We start from the raw sequence: 24,859 nt of genomic DNA, 5'->3' as shown, positions 1-24,859 counted from the left end.
TAGTCTTTTCTATCGATAAGAAAGTCTTATGTTCATTTGAAAAGTAATCGTATCTTAACGTCAGGGTTTTCCATCGATTGATCTATTTAATTTTCAGTACATAATTATGCTTCCTTGAAATCTAATGTTGACTTGATATCCTCGTAATAGAATAAGATGTTATTAAAAATCAAGCAAAATAGGGAAACATGTTTGATATGTGAGAATATATTGTTTTTCCACTGGATTGATTTCCGAACGAAACCTCCTGAATTTGATATTGTGTATAATCATGGTAAAATGAAAATGTTCACTAATTACCTTATCCATATACCTTGCAATGTCTCCATTGTGAATGGCGATGGTTTTTGTATAAAAAAATTCTGCTGAGTCATTTACGATAAAAACCATATGCCGATAGTTTAAGCCATACTTAAGCAATTTATTCTGGTCTATCTTGAGGCACTTTTTGACCAACCACATTCGGTAGGCCATTTGGGTAGTATACTTGCGTGACATTATAGTTAGTTATCTGCTATGTGTTATATAGTGAAAACATAATAGATTGAAGTCATTGCGGCATGTAAAGGTGTTTGCAATTTTCCATAAAAAATCATGAAGACTTCCTAATGCCAATCATTCGTAATGGTTGTACGCGGCCGCATCCGCATGAATGCAAATTTCTTCAAGGTCATTAAGCTCACGAATACAGATTAGGCTCGCTAAAAGCATATTGTTGTTATATAGAGAGACTTGCTCCTCTACGTTTTCCGAGAAATGACATTGTATTTTTTCAGGTAACAAGTACTTAATAACGACCTTTTTTATCTCGTAATCTGTTAATCATTTGTCGATGTTGAGATACTAAAAAGACATGAGTGCTGTATCATTTATCTTTTATTACTTTTACAATCTCGTGAGAGTGATGTCATAGTTTGTCGTGTTTTGATGACGTCAAATCGTACTTTACTCTCGTCGTTTTGGTATCTTAAAACCTAAAGAATATTATTGTGATGTAATTTTTGATTTGCGGGATTCTGTATTCCATGTGTATTTCATGACAATGATGCATGGACGAGACAGAATTATTGATATATATATATAAATTTATTTAAAATTTGCACAATACAAAATCACCGAAAATGTCATACAATTTTCACCATCATATCAAATAATAATTGTGACATTTAACGGTAATGGAATGTGAATTTATGATAAGGTTATATATGCACCTAGACATTAAAATATTTTGCTATAGCTATCTAATTTTACATAATGGTTGTTATTAAAATTTCCTATTACTTATGGCTTTCTATCATTAGATTGGTATGATGACATTTTTCTTTTAATGCCATCATCCTCATCATCACCATGCCCTGTTCCAAGGTGAAATTTTACAATTAAGTAACGGGCCTAGATACACGTACCACAGATAGTTTAGCTTTGTAAATATGGATGGTATTTTGTTCAGGCATTGGTGCGTAGTATATGTTGAAATATCCAGTGCATGTCAACATATATAAAAACGAATACTTATATTTACTTTTTTAATATGCTACACCGGATGGCATTTTTTCTCTATTAAAACTGGAGCAGATGAATTATTATATTTCTTCAAATACTTAAGTTACTTACATTACAACATTACCACCATTTAAAAGTTTGTGCTTCTTATTTAACTTCAAGATAAATATATCAAAAATAATGAATTGTGTCTCAAAAAAAACAAGAATTGAACATTCACTAAAAGCAAAATAAATGATTTTATATTACCTTTTTTTTGGTTTTGATAAACCATACATGTACATTTACAAGAGTAAACACCAATTATTATTCAAATGATGAGAATCGCGTATGATCTGTCGGTGGTAGGACATCTTTAACTGTTGAGTTGCTTGAGATATAAATATACATAAATAATGACATTTTAATGTCAGTATAAATCCAGGCGATCAGCAATCGTGGTTTTTACCGCAACAATTGTGACGTCATGTATATGTAGTGACGTCAAGTGAGACTCGATGTAACCGGAAACGCTATTGGAAATGTAACTAGGAAGGTACTGATGAAGACTCTGTAATTTTTCATGCTTCACTGTTGCCCACAGCAGCCCCTTCGATCGCCTGGGAACCGTTGCCATAATGACTGTAAGAAACAAAATTATATATATATATATACGCGCCAAAGAGAACTTTGCATCAAATTAACGTTCGAATTAAGTGTTTTTAAGCTAACCAAATTGTGTAGTCCTGCCCTGTTGTAATATCTAGGTAACATTGAACTTGTTAAGTTGACATTTTCATATCATGGAAAACATTCCTTTCCTTAATGTTAGTTATTGTCGAAAACATTTTAAGAATTAAGTTTTACTGACTTTAACTATTGAAAATATACAACAGAAGATAAGTTACAGTAATAATACTTCTATATTCAGTGTTATTATTTTAAGCAATATTAACCTAACACATAATATAAATACTGTATTTTGCAAAGTCGATTCAGCCAATGCGTTCAAAAAAGTTTCAAATGAAGTCTCCTATCAGAATTGCATTAGAAAAAAAGAAAATTACCCCCTCAATCAAAGACACGTCAGGATACTAAAGTAGACAACCTTATAGCTTTCGACATAATACTTTAAAATTTTATTTTAGCGTATTCAAATTTTCGCAAAAATGCGAAAACCTGTAAAATACAACCTTTAAGATTATAAAATAGCGCGATTTGGTGGTGTAATACAGCAAATAACCTTTCGCAAAATTGGATATGACTTAGCGTTTCAAAGACAACGTGAAAAGCACTTAAATATAGCAACCGCTAGAAAAATGGTTTAAAGAATGTCAGGCAATTAATTCAATTATTGCATCATAACATTATCGGTTTAATTCACCATGTTGAACCATGAAGCGCCAAGTCGGTTTACTGTAAACTAGCGTAGAAAATATTGCTTACGTTTGTGATGAAGACGTCGACGAGGAATCTAATCCCTGCAGTTCCGCGTATCTGAGTACGACAGCAGTATGTGTTGCCCTGTAAGAATATACATGTACATCAAACAGTCTTATGATAGTGATGATTTTCGCAAGGATAGTATTTTTGCGATTTTGCAGTAATATATAATAAGCAAACATCAACAAAGTTTTCTTTAACCTTTAAGCCTGATCGCAACATTTGTTTTCCTGGCTTAAATTCACATCACGATTTTTTCACGAAAATGGTATATCATTAAACTGGCTCCCGCCACAGTTATCTCCCTTGCGTACGCTTCACTATGGACCGGTAGCGAGTAACCATCTTGAGAAGAAATTCCTACTAAAAAGTGCGCATCATTTCTGCGGATGATATGTCATCATGGAGACGGTTACTTTCAGTAAGAAAAATGACGTCATAACGTCATTCCTAAAAGCACACTAAGGTCTGTTAGCATGGAATAATTTAAAAACTTTAAACCTAATTTATATTTGTTTATTTTATCATCCAAATACAGTATTTATTTGTTTATTCCTGCGTGAAAGGATTTTCCACGTCTAAAAAAGTGATGCAATAGAAACCGAATACGTAGACTGAAAAATCAGAAAATCATCACGATTACCCGTTACCGGTCCCTAGTGAGCGGAGCGCAGCCTGGCGGAGAGTGGAGAACTAAGGGAAGGGAACCAACCTAGGTATATCATTACCAACACGGAATATAAAAGTTCCAATAATATATTTGATATATAGCTTTCACACAAGTCTTAGGGTCATTTTTTAAGAATATGAAGCTGATTTGGACAACATTTTGTCAGAAGTGATTCCGTGGATAGAATATCAAATTTTTCTACCGTACTTACTATCAGTTATATCCTATTCTTCATAAAAACATTCACACATTTGGCAATGATTGAATACGGTTTTATAACATTCTGATTGGAAATATTTTCCCCACCATTCACAGACTTTCATCATCTTAGACATGACAGTTTGGTCGCGCAAACAATTTTAGCCGGAAGTTACAGCCAGCCAATTATGTGAGGTCGTAAATTCATGCAGCGTCGCCGTGGCGTGCATTGTCGCTCACATCATTCATATTGATGTTAAGTTGACAGTCATATGCTTATTTCGCGGTGATAATGCTTCTTTTCAGACTTCTATTTCATCCTTTACTTTTATGTGTGTGTGTTTGGACGGGGTGGGGTGGGGGGCATAATTTATCTCGATCTTGAAGGTGTGAAAAAGCATCCCTCGGTCTGAAAATTCAAACAAGTACTAATTTTTATTGAAAATTCAAACAAGTACTAATTTTTATTGTATTGATGGACACCATGGTAACGCATTGTACTGAAAAGTCATGTCCATATATTACTCAACTACATCACTGTATCTCTTATACCTACATCGTTGTTTATTGAAATACCATTTAGTCAGAGTCATTTGTTTCCTACAAAGGGTCATTATCTGGCTTATACTTCCTGTTTGTTATACAAAGTATGTCATATCTTATTACCATATATAGACAGAGTGACGTTTAAGACACTAACAGAATGACGTAGGGCCATCATGTGACCATTCCAAATGACAGTTAACGATCGGAGTTCGCCCTAATGACCGTTTGGGAAACAGCTCGTATCAATTAACTGACATAATATATACGAAAGTATATTTAGGAATACTGAGTGTGGTCCACACCAAAGGCATTTAACCTTGACCTTCTTTTAACATTTTCGCAAATTGTGATTTGAGCACGTTGCTAAGGAGCGGCTTGGCTGTAATTATAGTTTCAACATGTTATAATGACACATAAATACAGGAACTGCAATTATATACTGCCATTTGGGCAAAATCGAAGGGCATTTTAGGAATCGTGTCTTGTAAGAGTGCCTTAGCTAGGGAATGAATTGACCGTAGTCATTACTTAGATTTAAAATCTATGTTAAGGAACTTTAAATAGGTTAAATAAATATCAAGCTTTTGTTTTCCATTTGCCAAAGCTAACGGATTCGCAAACAAACGTATTCCAAGGTGACGAATATCATGTTTGTAAATCATTTTTTTTCGCATTTCACGGATTACAAATTGGTCACCACGAAAAACAGGTTAAATTTTAAATTACAGTTAAATCTTCAAACATAAAAACGTGAAAATTTGTTTAAGGGTTTTCAGATTTCCTAATCTATTTGTTTATTCGGTAATCTCTGTCATGCCATAGTCTCTAATTCTCCAGTCAAAGTTTCATAGACGTGAAGATGTACTGCATCGCTCTATAAATTTGTGAAACATATACTTCGCTGTTTCCTTTACGATTCATATTCGCGGTGTTTTTATTTCGCGATACTCCGACTCGTATATAGTTCAAAGTCTATGAAGTCAGTGTATGTCAGTGACTTTTAAAATATTTCACTTGTTTTACAATTTTCGCGTATGTTGTAAGAAACGCAAAAATAACGAAAAAAAAGGAACTTGGCGAAATTTAGCCGTTATACTGTATGTCAACCTTCAGAGTAAGTCACTGTGACATATATTATAAAATTATCCTTAAAAGGCAACACATTATATTTCCGAAACGAACACTAAAACGTCACGATAGCCTTAGACAAAATTATAGCACAACATAATTGCGTGATACCCTGTGTGAATGTAAAAGTAAAAGTAAGCAACGTTAGTTTGTTAGGCTACTTTGCTGCGTTGCACAGTATTTAAGTAAATCTTTCATGCGGCCGCCAAAGAAGAAGAGACTTGCACTACAGAAGCTGGCGATATATTTCTGTATTGCTTAGGAAGTGATAATGCAAATTTAAGTATCAATGGTAAACTAATGACCCTTGGATTCCGTAACACACTTTCAAATCAATTAATTGAATCTTTTAAAGTAGCGCCTTTAATCTATAAAATCACGGAAATAACTCCTACGCAGCGAAACTGTCACGTTATAAAGTACCTTGTGAGCGATAAAACAGTTAATCTTATAGCACAAACAATATCCCTTAAGGTCCGTGATAGATCCGATGTCCTGACACAGTACCGAAGTCTAGACAAACAAATGTCATCATACAATTCTTACTTGTTTGATATGTGGTCAATCTATGGTACATAAATTGATATCTCCATTAATTAGTTGAAGTAATATCTTTCCTATCCTCTAGTCGGGAATACATAGTACGCAATCATCAAAGCGTCTGGGTTTATAAATTCACGGTTTTCTGTAGAGTCATTACTGCTATTAAGATAATTTTAATTTTTAATTTTATCATATAATCCGTCTTAAATCCAGTGAATTCGCCCGTGTAGTTTGTTTGAATATGTTACAATTGATATATAATCTGAAGCGATAGAAAAGAAAGAAAACTGACATGACCTCAGGTTTTGCGGGTCTTCGCTGAAGTTCTGCACCACATTTTAAAGTTGAGATCCTTTGAAATATATGCTATTCTAGGTATGTGAAGAAAGAAAGTATCTGTAACTTATGTTCATTCACATGAGATTTTTTATGAAATTCGCCTCGAAGTTTTGCTCATTTAAGATTCTTTATATAAACGACTTTCTATGGTTTCCCTTTGAGCTGACATAGCCTCACACATTTCAGTTACAATATAAACGTTCTATTATCTTGAAAACATTTAAAATTTCAAAAAGCTGTCAAGAAAAAGATCTGAAGCTTACTTAACTTACTGTCGCATGCACAGCTCAACCGGAAAAAAATCGCTTCTATACAGCGTTATTCACGTACAAAGAAGAAAGCATGTTTATTCCCCTTTACTATGCTCAAGTTACAATGACCTTTATCGCTAATAAATAAGAGTAAAATGTTGCTGTTTCTTGTATAGCTTCTGCGGTACTAGTGCCCCTGAGCAATATTATACCTCAAGGCTTACGTTTACTGTCGATATATCCACCACTGGACTATGTCGTAGTAAAACTGAAACCCTAATCGATTAAAGGCCTACGGCGACTTCCTGTAAAGACTTAACTAGGGACGACACTCATTATCAAACCAATACAGTACACCGTTAATCGACCAGCCTGATTATTTTGGTGTAGAACAAGGATATAAATTACCCTGTCTCATCAAATTAGACAAAAATGTTTGATCCATTGATCAGATTTGAAAAGATTTCGGTGGCGATTTCGCACACATATTCTTTAAGATCAATTAGGTTTAGTCAGGGGGTGCAGGTATGTAAAGACAGTAATAGTAACCCTTGGAGTATCGAAGTTGGCGCAGGGTTGAGTATGAGCATTGATAGTATGGTCAAGTGCCCTAAATTCGTCAGGGACCTGTTTTCGTCATGTTTACAATTTTGCTTATATCTCATGAAATATCGCGTAATTTCATAAAGAGTGTCGTCTGGTAAAGCAGATTTGATGAAGGAAGATTTGTCATGCTTAAAAAAGATTGTGTGCTATAACCAAGTGATTTTATAAAAACGATGTAGCAATATACCCCAAAAAGATATTTTCTTAAATCCATTTCAAATGAAACTTTAAATTCCTACCGTCAGCGTTTGACTGTCCACGTGCACTGATCAGTAGAATGTCAACAAAGTACCGGAAGTCACGTGTCTGATCATGTGATTCATAGCCCAGATTTTTGGGTTATTACAAATTATTTTGGCGATTCAACTTATCCGAAATTTTTGGTGCAGTACTGTTGAACACATAACGTTATTCTATGTAAACAGAGGTGTTCGCCACTTTCCATGACCAAGAGGTTTACAGACTTAAAATCGATGTAACAACAAGAAATGTTCAGCTTAAACACGATTTCAAAATCGCCTGCTGCTCAACATTTATTTGGAATTACCTCAATTTTCGTAATAAGCCAAACAGCCCCCCTGACGAAAACAGGTCTCTATTGTGTCGGCCATCACTGAGCGACCGGTAGAAATATTCCGTATCGCGATAGATAAATAACGAATTGATAGACAACTTGTTGTACAAGTGAGACAAAATAGTATATATTTGTGTTGATAAAATTGGTACATTTTATTTCTTTCTGGTTTGTCGATATACAGAAGATTTTATTACCCTCATGAATTTGGTCCTTCAATGGTAACTCTTGGAGTATGGAGAATGATTCAAGAATGGATGTAACGACAGTGGTAGTACTCCCGGAGTATCGAGAATGATTCTGGGGTGGGTATAACGACAGTGATAGTAACACCTGTGTGTCCATAATGGTGCAGGAAATGATATAATGACAGTGATAATACTCCTGGAGTATCGAGAATGACTCTGGGGTGGGTATAACGACAGTGATAGTAACACCTGTGTGTCCATAATGGTGCAGGAAATGATATAATGACAGTGATAATACTCCTGGAGTATCGAGAATGACTCTGGGGTGGGTATAACGACAGTGATAGTAACACCTGTGTGTCCATAATGGTGCAGGAAATGATATAATGACAGTGATAATACTCCTGGAGTATCGAGAATGACTCTGGGGTGGGTATAACGATAGTGATAGTAACACCTGTGTGTCGAGAATGGTGCAGGAAATGATATAATGACAGTGATAATACTCCTGGAGTATCGATAATGGTTCAGGGGTGGGGTATAACGATAGTGATAGTAACACCTGAGTATCGATAATGGTCCATGAACATAGTGAAATGTTATCACTCCGATGTTAATGACAGGGGTGGGTATAACGACAGTACGTACTCCCGGAGTATCGAGAATGGTGCATGATATAATGACAGTGATAATACTCCTGGAGTATCGATAATGGTTCAGGGGTGGGTATGACGATAGTGATAGTAACCACTTGAGTATCGAGAATACCTCCTTATGAACATAGTGATACGTGTTACCACTCCGCCTGTTAACGCTCCAGTTGTATAAACTTTAACCTCCTACTAAGAATACATTTGACCTCTTACTATCAAGAACCACCTGTAGATGTATATTGTTCTTAAATCAATTGAAACACTACACTTCAATACCATTTATGTACCAGGTCGTATTCGCGTATTCGTCTTCCGCGCCAAACCGTTGACAAAGCACTAATTAATTAAAGGATAAGAGGTCATGATAACTGATATTTGTTTAAGGGTTTAAATAGATAGCTGTAATGTAAAATCTTACCGTCTTTGGAACTGATTGGTTGCCAATGATGGCGGAATGTCGTAAGGCTGAGCACTCAACTGCCTGTAATGGGACATTTGATTTTGATAATAACTAGTGTCTCACAATGAATATTCAGCAGATTTCTTGTTCACAATTCTTTTTCAAACTTGCAAAATGTTGTACACATATTTCCTCGAACTCGCATTAACGTGAATATTTCCATCCCAATAGCATCATAAGCCTTTTTATTGGTTGATCTCGAAGATTTTTCAATAATTAAGCCTTATAATTATATACATGTATAATATTTTTGTCAAAATATGGTTTGCAATTAAATGAGTACACAAAGTAATTGTGTAAAAAGAGGAAAACATACAGCGGATTACAAGTATTCAAATAATAAGCTTTCGCCGAATCTTATACTCTGAATTACCTACCTACTAGACAAATTGTGCATGCTAAGGTGTCCATCGTCAGGAACAGAATATCTGCAATTTGAAAAGAAAAAAAAAAACATTTATATGCGTAAAAAATATTTTAGATTAAAAACACGTTTAACATACCATCAACAAAAGAAGTACATTAATTAGTAATTCCTCCCTAAGAGTTAAAAATATCTGACATTTAAAAAATCAGTACTCTTTTCAGGTATTCTCTTTCTTCCATTTATATAGATGTATACTTCCTGGTTTCGTTCTTTTTGCACTATGTATGCTCTTTGATGCTTTAAATACTGATTTCAACCATGACGTCATTTTCGTTTTGTTTTGCTGGCGAAATCCTTATTTAATTGTTCGCCTGTTTACATAGGTAGGGTTCTTTGGTACGCACGCTTAAAGATATCGGCCCTAGATCTGATTCTCTGTCGCCGGAGAGACGGGTACACAAGTAGGATGTACTTAAGTTAATCACTTTTAATTAAGCGTCTGAAAGAATGTAATCTATTTCCAGTTCGTGTCCATGGTTTAATTGTTTAGTAAATTGGTGTAAGTAAATACATTACTGCCGTTCTATCATAAGATTGCACGATTGTGTTACAGTACTAGTGTATCGACTCACTGTAGTAGATTACATCGCTACATGTTACAGGTGAAGTGCCTATGTAACACGCATTGTGATTGGCTGAGTTGATCTAAAAATAGAAGAGAAAAACGTGTGTGCACAGTAAAGCTGTTTTTTTAGCCTGCCATGCTTGGTCTCATTTTCTTCCGATATTCGACGAATTTAACAACTTCTTCACTGACCTTTGTTGGTGTCATGATAGACCGAACACGTGGAAGCAGAGAACCATGTTGTGTCTCGCACAACTTTGCGATGTTTCCGACAGGTGGATTTACAAACGTCGGCCGCTTTAGATATATTTCCATAGGACACCCCATGCCATCATTGTACATTTTCACTACCCTTTCGCGTACTTTTAGATCGGTTCGTGGCTTTGACATGTCGACATATGATCGGTTGAGGACTGCTTCTAATTTTGGCTGTGATCGGTTGAACCGCTTCTAATTTTGGCGCAATTTTAGCGAGAGATTAAAATAGTAACGTAACGTTACACATGTGCAAACACACATGTATCTTACCGGTAACTTATAATATGCACGCGTTGGCAGCTTGGCGATCGACGATTTTTAGTACTTCCACACTTTTTTATTCAGTATAAAGTTCAAATTCAGAGTTAAATTGACATTTTAAATATACCTTACCATAATTATGAAACTGAACAGTTGTTTTAGCAGATACATGTACTTTCTTCTTGACCTTCATATTTATTCATTAACGGTACCAGTATTATCATGTTTAAATCAATATTATGTATTCTTCTACAGCTAGTATAACCTGATTGTGTGTTATCTCTTTCCATGTTTGATTTTTTTTCAATCATCTTATTTATATATTTACAACAGCTATTTCAGGAAACTCTGTCAGTCAAGTTCGTCACATGTGCTAGGTGTACTACGGAAAAAACCACCCAACAGTCATGTATATTACAGCGCGAATTCTATATATCAGCGTTATTTATTTTTACAGCGTAATACTTCTATTTTACAAATATTAATTTTTCAGATGTTTATCTATGAACATTTGTAATTGTTTCGACGTACTTACAACGTCCCGATTGCACAAATAGGTTGCATTGTGTAACGTTTATTTATATACACACTTCAGCCAATCACAATGCGTGTTACATAGACACTTCACCTGTACCATGTAGCGATGTAATCTACTACAGTGAGTCGATACACTAGTACTGTAACAAAATCGTGCAATCTTATGATAGAACGGCAGTAAGTACACGAAACTATTACTTCTATTAGCAATTTTTACAAAACACTTTCTCTCTTCTTACCATGGCAATCAGAGAAATCTAATTGAAACAGAATTGACATACATTTTGTAATTCTTATTATTTGAATGATAATTTTGATAATAAATGAACGTATATGCCATATCATCTCTTAATCATGGATTCATATAAAAGGAAAGGAATATACTGTAAATTAACATGCACTTTGTGATTAAATTTTGCGAATTCGAGTGCAATATCAATTTTACGAAAACAAATCGCAGCCAAAATATTTAACCATCAGTAAAATAGATCAATTTCAAATTGTTTAGCTATAAATCGCGATATTTAATCACCGCCAAATAACGGGATTTACATTACTTATATGAAAAACAAATTATTCTTAACTAAGCTAAAGGGATACATTGTAGTTGGTCGGTTTACATTGAATTATTAAGTAAGTTTTCGGTGATTATATAAACTCTTGGAACTCCAATAGTGCTTTTAACTTATATGCTCCATAAATAAGCGAACATGTTGACATATTATTGTATAATAGGTAAATTTTTGAAACCCACAATGCTTTTATGAAATGAGGTAGAAAGGTAATATAAAAAGCACTTTCAAAATCATTCATTATATTTAGAAACATGCATATTAATAAAAGGTCTAGCAAACTTTGTCAGGATGGGGTCACATATGCACGGCATCAGTATCAATAGTAGAGATATGGAAAGACGATGTTACGGCATCACAGCACAGAATGTTGGTACTGTACTACATGTACTTATGATTTAAAAATATGTTTCAGAATTAGTTGTACTAACTTAAAGGCCTATTACCTTTCCGAAAAAAAACAATAATAATACATTGCAATGTATAAAACATTTATATCGATGGCCCGAGATGAGGTCACAACACCAAACAAATGCAAAAGATTTCCTCCGTACTCTAAGCTATGTTAACTATTCGTTTAGCTGTTTTGCCGTCTGGCGCAGTGATAGTCAAGTTACGCGCGGTAATTAGAACAACGGCGGGAAACACAATACGACCCGTGTAATGAAAATTAACATTGATTCTATATTAAATTGTTAAGAAAGTGACAGTAGATGTAGTATTAACGTAGTTAATAACTTTTGTGACTCTAAAAACATATCGATCTCGTTTTACATTCCTATTTAAAAATAAAAAAAACGTTTCGAAAAGTGGGCCTTTAACTGTTATATTGCAGCGAATCATATTATTTTAACACATATGTGAAGCACAGATTCCTAGTTTCCATGCTTTATTGTGCTGTAGAAAACGCTATGTTACATAATATATGGTGCTTGAATAGTGATTGTTTTGTCAAATTTCCGGATTTTTCAAATACAATATTAGATTCATATAATTTAAACGAAAATGTCAAAAGAAATATGCAGTTTTTTAGGCACTTTCTAACTCGAATGAAGTTAATAACTGCAATATTTTTTGTTTAATCCATAATTTCCCCCAAAATCTCAAATTTATTCTATAAGTTATTTTATGGAAAGGAATATACTGCATTTTATTGCGACTGCTTCCTTCATACCTGCGATAAGCTTCCGAGGAGGTTGTGTGGTCGCTGCCTACGCCACTTCCTGTCTCACGTCTATTTGACAACAATCTGCAAGACCGACGATGCACAGGGTAAATGACACATGATAGACACACGGAAAAAACCGAACATGTAATCTATCACTTTTTTCCTTCTTGTCATTGATATTACAATTTACTTCCTTAAACTATTGATTTCTTGCTAAGGAAACGAGAGAAAAAGAATGATGAATGACTATGCTTTTGTTTTTGGGTTCCATTGACATGACAGGTTTATGTTTCATTTATCTCCCAGTTGGTTAAAACAAAATACGTAAATATTTCAAAAGACAAATATTTCGTGTTGTAAATAAGAGAATATTCTAACCATTGATTGATAATAATATTGAGAGTTCGATAAGATGTATGGGAAGTTTTTCCCCCAAATGAAAATCCAAAGTGAGAACTGTGTCTTTCAATTTAGAATTCTGTCTAAAATACAAACACAGATTTGGATGAAAATACATTCTGTTACTTTCACTAATGGAATTAGCCGTTAAAACCGTTAATACATGCGAAGAATATTGTGATTTATAAACTACCATTGTGGAAAATTCACGTAAAATTCACTCGAAGAAATGTTAACAGCGTAGTTTATATAGTTATTAAAAGGAATTTTCATTAAAGCCATCGCACATCCTACTAGAGGGAGACGGTTGTGACAGCAGACACTCAGGGTCCAGGTCAAGGGTCGGGGACAAATAATACCTGAAAGGCAATAATACGAATTTCTTAAAATATTTCATAGTAATATGCCCTTGCGAGTAGGTGTGTATTATGATTTTATAAGTCTGTTAATAAAAAAGAGTTCGTTATCTGATAATGTTGACGCACCGCTTACATATATAGATATATACATATATGATGTAATAATCGATACCTACTCGCGAGAGGAGATAACTCTGTAATGTTAAAATACAAAATAAACATTATGTATAACTGATTAACGTCATATATGACAAATTATACGAATTTACTTAACAAGAAAGGTATAAATGAAATAATTCGCGTCAATATCACATGAAAACTACGTACTCTCTCCTTAGGTCTTCGTTAATGTCACGTGAGTTGACTAGCCTCGGTCTCGTATCATCTTCACTATTTGTTTTCCTCAAATGATGAAAAGAAAACTCGCCCCTTTAATGATAAAGACAATAAAAGAAGACACAAACAGATTAAAGAGCTGTCTGTTAACGTAAAAGCATGAATGGAAAATTAAATATTCATGGTCTTTGTTAGTCGTACGCAAACATATGTCCTCATGAGGTCGAATTTTATCGATGGTGATTATTATGTTATATTCCATTGAGGACTATACGATATCACTCGAACTAGTAAGAGTAACAAAAAAGAGGTCAATGGCTGATTGGCACACATGGTATTTTGTTCGCCGAGGTTGGTTTTTTTATTGCATATATGTCAATATTCTTTATATATTGTAGAAACAATTTATGCGAATGAATAAAAAATACATTCTGAAGACTGGTTGACTTTAATTATTGGAATATAACTTTCTTCATAAATAATGTACATTAAATGTTTCAAATTTTGATTTGTATTTCATTGAAATAATGAACATTGTATGAATCATATATCTTCAAGAATGATGGTTATCCAATGCGTTTTAAATGTATTCAATATCATGTTTTCATTTTCAATATCTTTATAGATACTATAGTAATGGGCATTTATTGGGATCTAACCAACAGCAAACATTTAAGGAGAGGAATCACAATATGCTATCAATTTGTGTTCCAATCTTAGCTTAAATGTATTTTTATATGTATGTCTATTTTTATAACGAGACATAGATTCAATATGTCTTTTTTGCCCCAAAACACAACAGTTTTGGTTGTTTTTAATGTCAATATATCTTTAACGATAAGTTTTTTTCCAACTGATCGTCGTTTAAATGCCCATTTCGTTTCCCGAAACAAAATCATATCATCAGATTGTCTAAATCACGATCTAAGATGAAGTTACAACACCAAGCAAAGGCATTATTCCCAGTTTAAATCTGTATCAACAAGAAAGTTTCATGTGGTTCTTTTGCCTCTTTGCATTGCAATAGTAAAATGCATATGTTCTCTGTGGTAATTGAGAAGTCATCGGAAAATAAACATTTGAATTATCTGAATAAAAATGTTCCGAAAGTGATGGTAAGCATAGCATTAACGGAACATTAAAAACGTTAGGGCTCTAATCAATTTGGTTTTACAGTTTTATTTTGCTTTTAAACTTAAAGCCGTTTTGTTATGTACCTTTGATATTCTTTCATAGATTCTTATTCGAAAATAGTTACACGTAAACTTTAAATACACTAGCTTCCTACAAACAGGTTTGAAATCTTAACTGATCAATACCTGCTCCGTTTGACTTTCACACAGGCTGCCATTATTACCGTAGACACAACTAGCAGTGCTATGACTGCTATCAGACTCCAAAGTGCATAGTCAAACAGACTGCCTGTATTGTTACTACCATCGACAGGTGGATCTGTACATAGAACAGATTATGGATACTTCAGTGGAACTGAACATGTTTTTGAAAAAAAATATCTTCCGTTTGTCTTAGTTGCTCTGCAATAGACATTTTCAACAATTATTTCTTATTTTATTAGTTAATGCATCGATATTATTACACCAGCCATACTTCTTAGTTTCGATCAAGATACACCGGCTTTTCATGACATAAAAATAAATGTAGGAAGGATATTTTTGACAATGATGATGATCATGGTAATGATGATGCAAATTGAGTGATGTTAGTGTGCAAAGCTGTAACTATAGTGAATGAAGATTATGAAAGATTTGTGTGCTGATGTCTAATGTACCTTTTTCATTTTGAAAACTTCTGAAAAAAAAATAAATAAATAAAAAAAAAAATACACCGGCTTTCCTACACCTCCTAGCAGATGGCCCAAAGTTTCACGATTGGGTTTATTTGTTTCATTTAATTTATTATTCGGATCTTTTGTCACAGTTAGTATCAGACTGAATTGATGTTATATTATAAGATCGATAAATGCAATCACATGGTGATAGCTACCACCAAAACCAGCTCAGATAAGGTAAAAAAGCATAAGTAAAGGTAAATAAAAGTGAACTATTTAAATCTTTTTTTTCTTTTTTTCCAAGGGAGACGCGGAATTTTGTGCCTTCTTATGACGAAATTTGTTTTCTGATCTGTAACAAAATATCGAGGTTAATGCAGAAACCAGTTGTGAGGGGTTAAATAGGGAAATAAACTTTCTGTTATTAAGTATACTATCATTGAATTATATTTACTTGCTATTATGTATTTAAATGTAAAAACAAATAAAATAAAATAACATATTTAAAAAAATAATGAAATGAAATATATAGGTGACTGCTACCGGAAGTCCCGATTTGTTACCCATTCTTTGATGCATTCATAATGTATGTACCTTGATCACAGTGTATCCCATCATACCCCTCGTGACATTGACAACTTCCGTTTTGGAGGCAATCGCCATGGTAACATGAACTATTGCATAGAGGAATCCGTTGTTCACATAGTCTACCTGTATACCCGTCGTGGCAGCTGCAAGAGAAACCCCCTGATACCTCTGTAGTACAGTTTCCATGGATACAAGGGCGGTTATTGCAACTTGTTTCGTCGTGCTGGCAATGATTCCCGGTGAAACCTGCACCACATTTGCACTCCGGGAAGCCATAACTGTCGATGGAGCAGTTTCCATGGACACAGACAAAAAGATCACACGGTGGAATTCTAATTTCACAGAATTTACCAGCAAAATTAACTTTGCAATTGCAATAGGGGACTAGATTTTTATCTAGCTCACATTTACCGTGGAGGCATGGAAAATGTTCACATGTTCTATTTGTACTTTTACAGTTATTACCACTATCACAAAGACACGCAGATGAATCGTTTTCTGATGTCGCACCACAATTTCTGCAATTCTGTGTGTCACAAATATTAACGTCACAACGCTGTCCGGTGAATCCGGCTTCACACCAGCAATATGGCGATACGCCCAATTCTAGACAATACCCGTTCACACAGTCTTCGTTTGTGCAAACATACCTTGCTGTCGTTGAAAATGGGGTTAAAGTTGTTCTTTCGGAAGGTTTTGGATTTTTACTTACCAAATAGTACGTATTTTTTATGTGAACACAACTCATTGTGTCAACAGGGGAAATATCACATGCTTTAGGAAAATCAAGACACATGAGGAATTTAATTTGGGCGATCAGATTCATTGCGACATTTTGTATCGTACTGTCGTCTGCTCTGCTCAATTTATATAATATGCTGACAAGACTTGTCGGAAGATACTTTTCACTCGATCGTGATATATATGTTTGCACAAAAAGTTCGTCCATTTTTTCGATGAGCAACGGTAAACAAACCAACAAGTCGCCGTCTGACGGGCTTTTTAAATGTATCAGGGATTCCACAAATATGGTGGTGGAATTTTTGCAGTTGGTCTTTTCACAGTCAAGGCGAAGTAACAATATATCAGATATGGAATGCATATCAAACATGGCGATAACAAGCTCACATTCAGATCTTGTTTGGCTTCCTTCTTTCTCATTACAGGCAACTACAATATTTACCAATGTATGTTTATCAATTTTAACACTTTCTATTGAAATGTTTGCGTAAGAGTTTTTGATGGTGTAGAAATAGTTCATGAACCCGAACTCACATTTTGTCCTTAGTCTTATTTCACATGTAGACACATTACAAAAATTGGTTATAAGGTCGTTCGCATTAATGATCGAATTATAAACCTCCCCAAAATTCTCACATAATTTCCCTTTCCTTGCTATCGGACATTCACAAAGAAAGTCGTCCTCGATAATTATACAGTTTCCACACTCACATGGGTCACCATCACACGGATGAATGATTTTCACGTCACAGCGTCTCCCAGTATATCCATCGTCACAGTTACATTCAACTCCGTTTACGTAATCTGTGCAATTACCATGATGACAGGAAGTGTCGTCATCACATTCGTTTATCTCCTCAGAGCAATTATTTCCCATAAATCCCGGGAAGCATTGACAACTCTGTTTACTTCCGGTGTAGACACAGAGTCCGAATTGACATTGAGGACAGACACAGCGGTAGTCTCCAGGCACATTAAGACACGCTGACTCCGGACAGACGTCATTAAGTTGACATTCGTTTATGTCCGTCTCACAATGTCGACCAGTGTAACCGTCCTCACACAGACATACATAAGTGTCATTCACTTCGAGGCATCGTCCATTTTGGCAAGTGTCACCTCGACATAAGTCAATAAAATTTTCACATGTGGCGCCTGTGTAACCAGCGGGACAGGTACAAAGTAATGTTTCTGAAATTTCTTGGCACACGCCTCCATTTGCACAAGTGTCGTTATGACATCGTGAATCATTTTTGTCAAATGATATGTTTGATGGGGTGCTCGATGCTAATAACCCATTCAATTCTGAGGAAAAAAAGTATTTAACATGATGTTACAAACATGAAACCAATCATAAGTACATGTATATGTTTTAAACAGTTAATTCAAGTTTGCAATTAAAAAACCAAGATAGTCATCTGCTCAACAGATAAGAAACTTTTTTATAATGAGAAATTTCAAAATTTATATCAAGAAATACCAAAGATATGAAGGGAACATAGGCTCCAATGAATTGCTATTGCATGGCAAACACGCTAATTTATATTTCTATATTATTTGAAATGAAATGAAACAGATATATTACCAACTATTAGAGTAGCTTGATATTGTATCGAAGTTGATTTTGATACTGTTAAAATTTGAACATTTGTTATGTCAGAGAAGGAAAATGTCTCAGACATATTCTTTTTGCAGATTTGCCCGATGAGTTCCGAGTCCCCAGAATAAATTCGGATTCCCTCTCCATCATTATGACATACGTCAATGTCAAAGTTCATCCACGTGACATTAATCTTGACCTTAAAACCCGAATTTATCCATAGTGACGTGACGCATGTGCTCTGGGATAGGCTGCCGTAGGGATAGTTAGGAGATGCTATGACGAGGCTGCCGGAGTGGGTTAATGGTATAGAAACGTTACAAGGCAATTCTGTAAAATACGAAATTTGAAAGTATGATTATTGCTTTAAAGAACAAGATATTGATGAAAGAATTAAAACAAAAGAAGAAGAAGAAGAAGAAGAAGAAGAAAAAGAGAAGAAGAAAGAAGGAGAAGAAGAAGAAGAAAAAGAGAAGAAGAAAGAAGGAGAAGTAAGAATTAGAGAAGTATTATTTATTGTGGCGACCTTTATATGCAGTTAAATGCGTAATTGCTTCTGTTTTGTAAAGAACGTTCTTCTATATTTGGGTTGACACTTGAAGCGATTAATTAGATAAATGAATACCATACGTGAAATGAATACCATACGTGAAGGGTTTTAAATCGAGTGAGGACAAGACATGATCCTCAACTATCGGTAGAACACGATTTGTTTACATAGCTTTACCTGGAAACACACGCAGCGTTCAAATCTTCCATATTTAGAGCAATCGATTTGACACGACGTATGAAAGGAATTACATTGATCTATATTATTTTAATACGACGTCAACCTGACAACTGGTCTCTTCATTAAATTCTGTCATGCAGGAAATCTTCCTTTCTTGGAAGTCGTGATGTATATTGACATTATAATTTGTTTGTGGTTGCAAACCCACGCAATGAAGGCAAATACGTTTACGCAAATGCGTTTAGCTAATTCGGCAAAAATAACACAGGCATTATAGGGTTTTATTTTGTCCCAAGATTCTATGGTTGCTACTAAATACAGTGATTCCCGATCGGACACACCGATAACACGGCACTCATTGACACCAACACAAATACCAGTTATTAAACTATGCGGCTTAAACGCTCATATTCATGAATTGTCACACATTCATATGGCTTATTCAATTGTATGTTTTAATTACATGGAAGTTCTAGATTCCTGCACCTAGTACCACGATAAAAAGTATATTGATGTGCATGACACACTTAAATCTCGAAGTGATAACGTTTCACTGCATTTGACAATGAGGACAAGGAAAACCTGCAAAAGCAGGCCAACGTAAAACCGTTGATATAAACCAAGAAAGAAGCAGTTAAATCAGCCAGATGGGAAACCTTACTTAACGAACTTTAGGACAATGTGGTTCACTAGAAAAGACTTCCTTGGAGCGCTTTGTCATCCGGTAACGTTTTTAAATTGATCAATAATTCAAACATCCTACAGGCAAATATCATAAAATATCTGTAGGCGACACTATGAGGTCAAAATAAGACGATATTATATAGAGGTAATACATGAAATTAAATTATATTATTACATTCTGTGTTTACAACATCAGTATGTGATTAGCCGAAATTCATCATATCATCGGGAATTTCCCTAAGGAACATGCCCCCTCCATCTTTCACTACGGCCAGTTTTGAAATGTACTTGAATATGAAAACTCGAAAGTTTAAAGTTCGTCGCGAAAATCAGTTGATTCAAAGCAAAACTTCTCTCATTCCTACACGTGTAATACTGGCTGGTCTAGGGCGATACAGCAACGTCGCCTGAGGCTGTATTGTATGGCTACCCATGACGTCACAGCGTCAACACAATTATTATTTTCTCGGTACTGTAATAACCATTTTTTTCAGCAACTTGGTTTGTTTAAAAGATACTAACTATGGAAATTGCGTTGAAAATATCACACAATTTTCATGTATGGAGAATTGACTTGCAGTCGCGGTTTTCTTTTAGAATTTATTTCTAAATGGCTGAAAATCAGAGTAGTTAAATTGCAATTAAACGTTTAACGTCGAGGAATAAGAGAAAAATACTAATTATACGTGGATATAAAGAATAGAAGATATTCTACCCTCGGGATCACAAAATGTTGTAACACTCTCGGTAATCCTTGGGTCTTACAACATTTTGTGACCCTCGAGTAGAATATCCCTATCCTTCATACCAACATATGAGATAGTCTTATAGTTTCGTACGCTCGCAGTAAGAATGATGATGACGTTAATTAAAAGATCGCTCTACTGATAGTCGCTTTCTAATGATTTCGCTGATGCATATGCCTAACGTTCGCTTAGAAACGTCCAATATTTTCATCAATGGTCCTGGTGTCAACATGCCTGTGACTGTTCGCAAAAAAAGATGAGCTCACAAATAGAGTATTGAAGAAATCTAGCACCATTTTAGACGGAACTCATATACCAGCATGTATATTTCATCTACAAGATCATAATATTATTAAGATAAGCTTACAAGTATATGTTAAAAGTTTAAGCAATCGAAAGAAATCTAACATCAAATCAAATTTCATACAGTGTACTGTATATTTCACCCACAGAGTCGTATAAAGCCATGATGAATGATCGAGTACCCACAGCACAAAACCGTTTCCATTGTTTCTCGGGAGTGAATGACAAGATTACATAAGACATTTCGGCATTAAAGAATACCCAGAGGCCATTCGTCCGCGTCTGTAGAACTCTACACCATGATATGTTATTCGTAATTGATGGATGGGTCTGATGTTTCGATACATCATGGAAATATTGGTCTTTACTTTAGTGGCCCGTTACAGTCCTGTTTTGATGTAATTTAGTTTAGATGCCAATGGTATTCACTGCCATTTTGTAAATTCTATAATTTCATAGTATTCCATTGTTCCGTATTCGAAACGTGAGTACCATGAACAAATCTGTCACATCGGTCGTGTTGGCCATTCTGAGGAAATGATGGGATCTACCCAAGGTAGATAATTTATTATCCTGTACATGAACTGATTTTTGTAGTGCGATGATTTTTCGCGAATTTCGGGCGCAAGATACAGTCGCGAAAATCAATTGTCTTTAAATTTTCATCACAAATACCAAACCTGGAGAACTACCAGTACATTAACCCCTTCCAATGGCTTTGGGTAATTGTTATATAACAAAAAAAAAACATATCCAATATAGTTATTTTGGTACATGCATATCCAATTCTGCTTTCGAACTTATTTATATTACTGAGTTATCTGCCCTTAGGATTATGTATTCATTGTGATGAGAAAGCTATGCCGTAAAGCTCACATGAACTCACAATCTGTTCTATCTTTATATATTACATGGTTATCTACCTTGTCGTTATGTATCGATTGTGACGTCATTACTTTATGAGCAAACTATACCTCGTTTTCTATGAATAATATGACGTTACCTGAATAAATAAAAACATGACGAAATAATCAGTTCTTTACCACAAGGACATATAACTTTATACAGAATACCTACCAGATGGTGCAGATAAATTTGGAATGCACAAATAACCGAAGATACGCGGGACCCAGCCTGGCCATCAACCAATATCTTGAATATTCAAAGAATCACTTAAATATGGCTTGATATTTTTTGTCTCCACTACATATCTAATTCTAGATGGGGGTTTGACCTTTCTTTACTCACCATTATTCCGGAGATTGATTTCAAGATTTGACAGACATTAAGTTTCACACTATGTATAGATAATCTAGTAAAGAACCCTGCTACGTCAACAACTTAGATTCTGGTGGCTAGTCTACGCGAAACTATGCGTGATATCAGAGAACTCTTACCATTTCGTCTATACTCGTAATAGTCAAGGCTGTAGTCGAACAAGAGTTTCCCTCCTTCCAGACCTGTTCTTGAATCCGATAGTAAACAGCTCTTCAGAGCAGAATTAAACGCAAAAGATAGACACCGGAAGTGTGAGTTTTTGGTGCATTCTTCTGCGCATACGTTCAATGAGGTATTCTTCAATGTGGTTTTATAAGAATTCGGTAGTGGCAACACAGAATTTGGCCACTTTTCGAACAGTTTTAAAGCTTCACCTAAAATGAAAAAATTACCATGTAAGTTGCAAACAATGTGGATAAAAACATTAAGGTTTACTAAGAATGAACAAAAATAAAAAGAAGTTGGTAAGTCTAGTACAAGATATGCAATGGCTGGAGACCTACAGTTGGTCACAAAACGCTAAATCCAAATAACGTGGTTGAATTAACTATGGGTACTTTTTGGTGAAGATACACGTAGCAAGTATAACTTGTCTTGTAGTAAAGATATTATGATGTTGTTGAGCAGGATTTAAAACAATGATGCCTTATATTTGTAATCAGCAAAAGGCGACGGGTACTGTGTTTGATGTATTCACTAAGGTCATAAATATAGATCAGAGAGATAATTAGTCCGAGTAGTGTTCCTTGAGGGACACAAGAGGTCCCAGGAACAGTACTGGATTTAATACCATTTAGGACGACAGTTTGAGTTCGGTTTGAGAGGAAAGAATATATCCAGTTTAGGGTCTGTGTATCAACGCTATAGTAATTAAGTTGATAAAGGGGGTGAGGCCGTGAAAGATGTTATTTGTCTCAAGGTGACTCTTAATGCTCTTGGAAATGATGTGTTCTAAGATTTTACAGCATAAGAAGTGTCGTTGTGCTTATCCCCTTTTTTGGGGGGAATGGGTTTACAGTTAGGCTTGTGATTTTCTTGGTTGTCTAAAATTATGTTTACAATATGCTGTCCTAGTTCCAAGTTGTATGTCAGCTTGGTGGATGTCACTTACCTTCTTTAGTTAAAATGCTCTATAGGAAAGCATTTCAAAGCTAGGTTAAGGGGATATTATGAAATATTAGTCTTTAGATATGTTCGAGAAACTGACCCTGGGTCTTAGAAGCCAGTTAACATTATTACAAACGAAAATAGCTTTAAATAGCTTTGATTCGTTCCGCTTTTAGAAAGAACTCTCGCCTTGAAATCAATTCATCGATATTGACCTTAAATCCGAATGCCATCTACTACAAATGACGGAGTATGTTTTAAATTCGTAATTCATCAGTCTGAGCTATTGAAAGAGCTGCTTGGAGCCTAATTCTGAAGTGACTATCCATCAATGTTGCTTGTCCTTGGAAATCGATTTTTTGGAAAAAATGTCTTTTAAGACTTTCTAGAACTCTTTGATATTGTAGCAAGCGAGAATATAAAAGGGCATGAATGGCAACTAATATGAACTAGCCGACTTTAGCGAACACTTCAAAAACATTTTGATGACCTTTTCATGGCGTTGAATTACATTGCCTGAACATACAGATATACATTTTTTTGCAACTCATTGTTATATTAATAAACGAGGAATCAAATCGTTTACGAAAATGAGTTTGGTTTTAGTAAGTGTTCTACTAATATAAAAATTTCTGAAATGCTATAAAACAGATTTAAAAAGGATAGTCAACCATGCTATAAATTTCTCTTAACTAGTACTATATTTGATTAAAGATAATAATACTTTGTACATCACGACTACATGAGACACAATAAGCGACGATGATATTGTCTAGATGGATCATCAAGTTCATTAACAACAGGAGTCGATAAGCTCAGTGATCTAATGATGTGACGGTTTGGACGTCTGCTCGTTCATGTGCTACCGGAAGGACATCTGATATTTGGGAGATGGTTTTATATCAATGAATCTCAACCGACAAACGTCAATACCAACCTCTTGTCATTTGAAATAAAGTGACATTTTCAGAAGAAACCAAATCCGCATAACCAGCCGGAAGTACTTCAGACGACATGTTGGAAACTGTACAGACACCGGAAGTCCATCTGTAGGAGAAAGACAAACACGGGGTCTGTAATCCTACACAGGTCTGCTGACAATCTGACACAGACTTGACGTCATCAAAGTGTAAACACGAGCCAGGGTAGCGATGACATGGAAGGTCAAGGTCGTCAGACCAAGCGAAGAGGGAGGATAGCAATTGGCATTCTGCAAAAGTAAATAAGAAATCGAGATTGTGTTCAGTCAATGTATATATAGGATCTTAAATGAAAATGAGTGGTCATTTCATTTGAAATTTGAAGAAAAGTATTTTTGTGAGTAATTGTC

At 34.9% G+C, this 24,859-nt stretch overlaps 1 protein-coding gene across 3 annotated transcripts in view; it reads right to left on the bottom strand.

The window, feature by feature from the left end:
* Positions 1-956: 956 nt before the first annotated feature.
* LOC138335460 (neurogenic locus notch homolog protein 1-like) overlaps positions 957-24,859 on the bottom strand; it is a 32,372-nt gene continuing 8,469 nt past the window's right edge. Inside the window, exons 2-13 of one of the 3 annotated variants that reach the window (XM_069284562.1) lie at positions 24,467-24,739; positions 22,542-22,796; positions 18,667-19,011; positions 16,347-18,386; positions 15,283-15,415; positions 13,955-14,056; positions 13,556-13,627; positions 12,876-12,950; positions 9,459-9,509; positions 9,040-9,102; positions 2,929-3,006; positions 957-2,124 (exon numbers count right to left, since the gene is read on the bottom strand). In XM_069284562.1, the coding sequence (XP_069140663.1) occupies positions 2,064-2,124; positions 2,929-3,006; positions 9,040-9,102; positions 9,459-9,509; positions 12,876-12,950; positions 13,556-13,627; positions 13,955-14,056; positions 15,283-15,415; positions 16,347-18,386; positions 18,667-19,011; positions 22,542-22,796; positions 24,467-24,739 (3,548 nt within the window). In that variant the 3' untranslated portion in view covers positions 957-2,063. Of the gene's footprint in view, positions 2,125-2,928; positions 3,007-9,039; positions 9,103-9,458; positions 9,510-12,875; positions 12,951-13,555; positions 13,628-13,954; positions 14,057-15,282; positions 15,416-16,346; positions 18,387-18,666; positions 19,012-22,541; positions 22,797-24,466; positions 24,740-24,859 lie in introns of those variants that run through there. The other 2 variants (XM_069284563.1, XR_011210285.1) reach the window with 2 other exon arrangements.

This window comes from Argopecten irradians, chromosome 11 (assembly GCF_041381155.1).
Source record: "Argopecten irradians isolate NY chromosome 11, Ai_NY, whole genome shotgun sequence".
In the NCBI taxonomy this organism is placed as follows: Eukaryota; Metazoa; Mollusca; class Bivalvia; order Pectinida; family Pectinidae; genus Argopecten; species Argopecten irradians.
The sequence above is the reverse complement of the archived record's forward strand: the minus strand, read 5'-3'. Positions and strand labels throughout refer to the sequence as shown.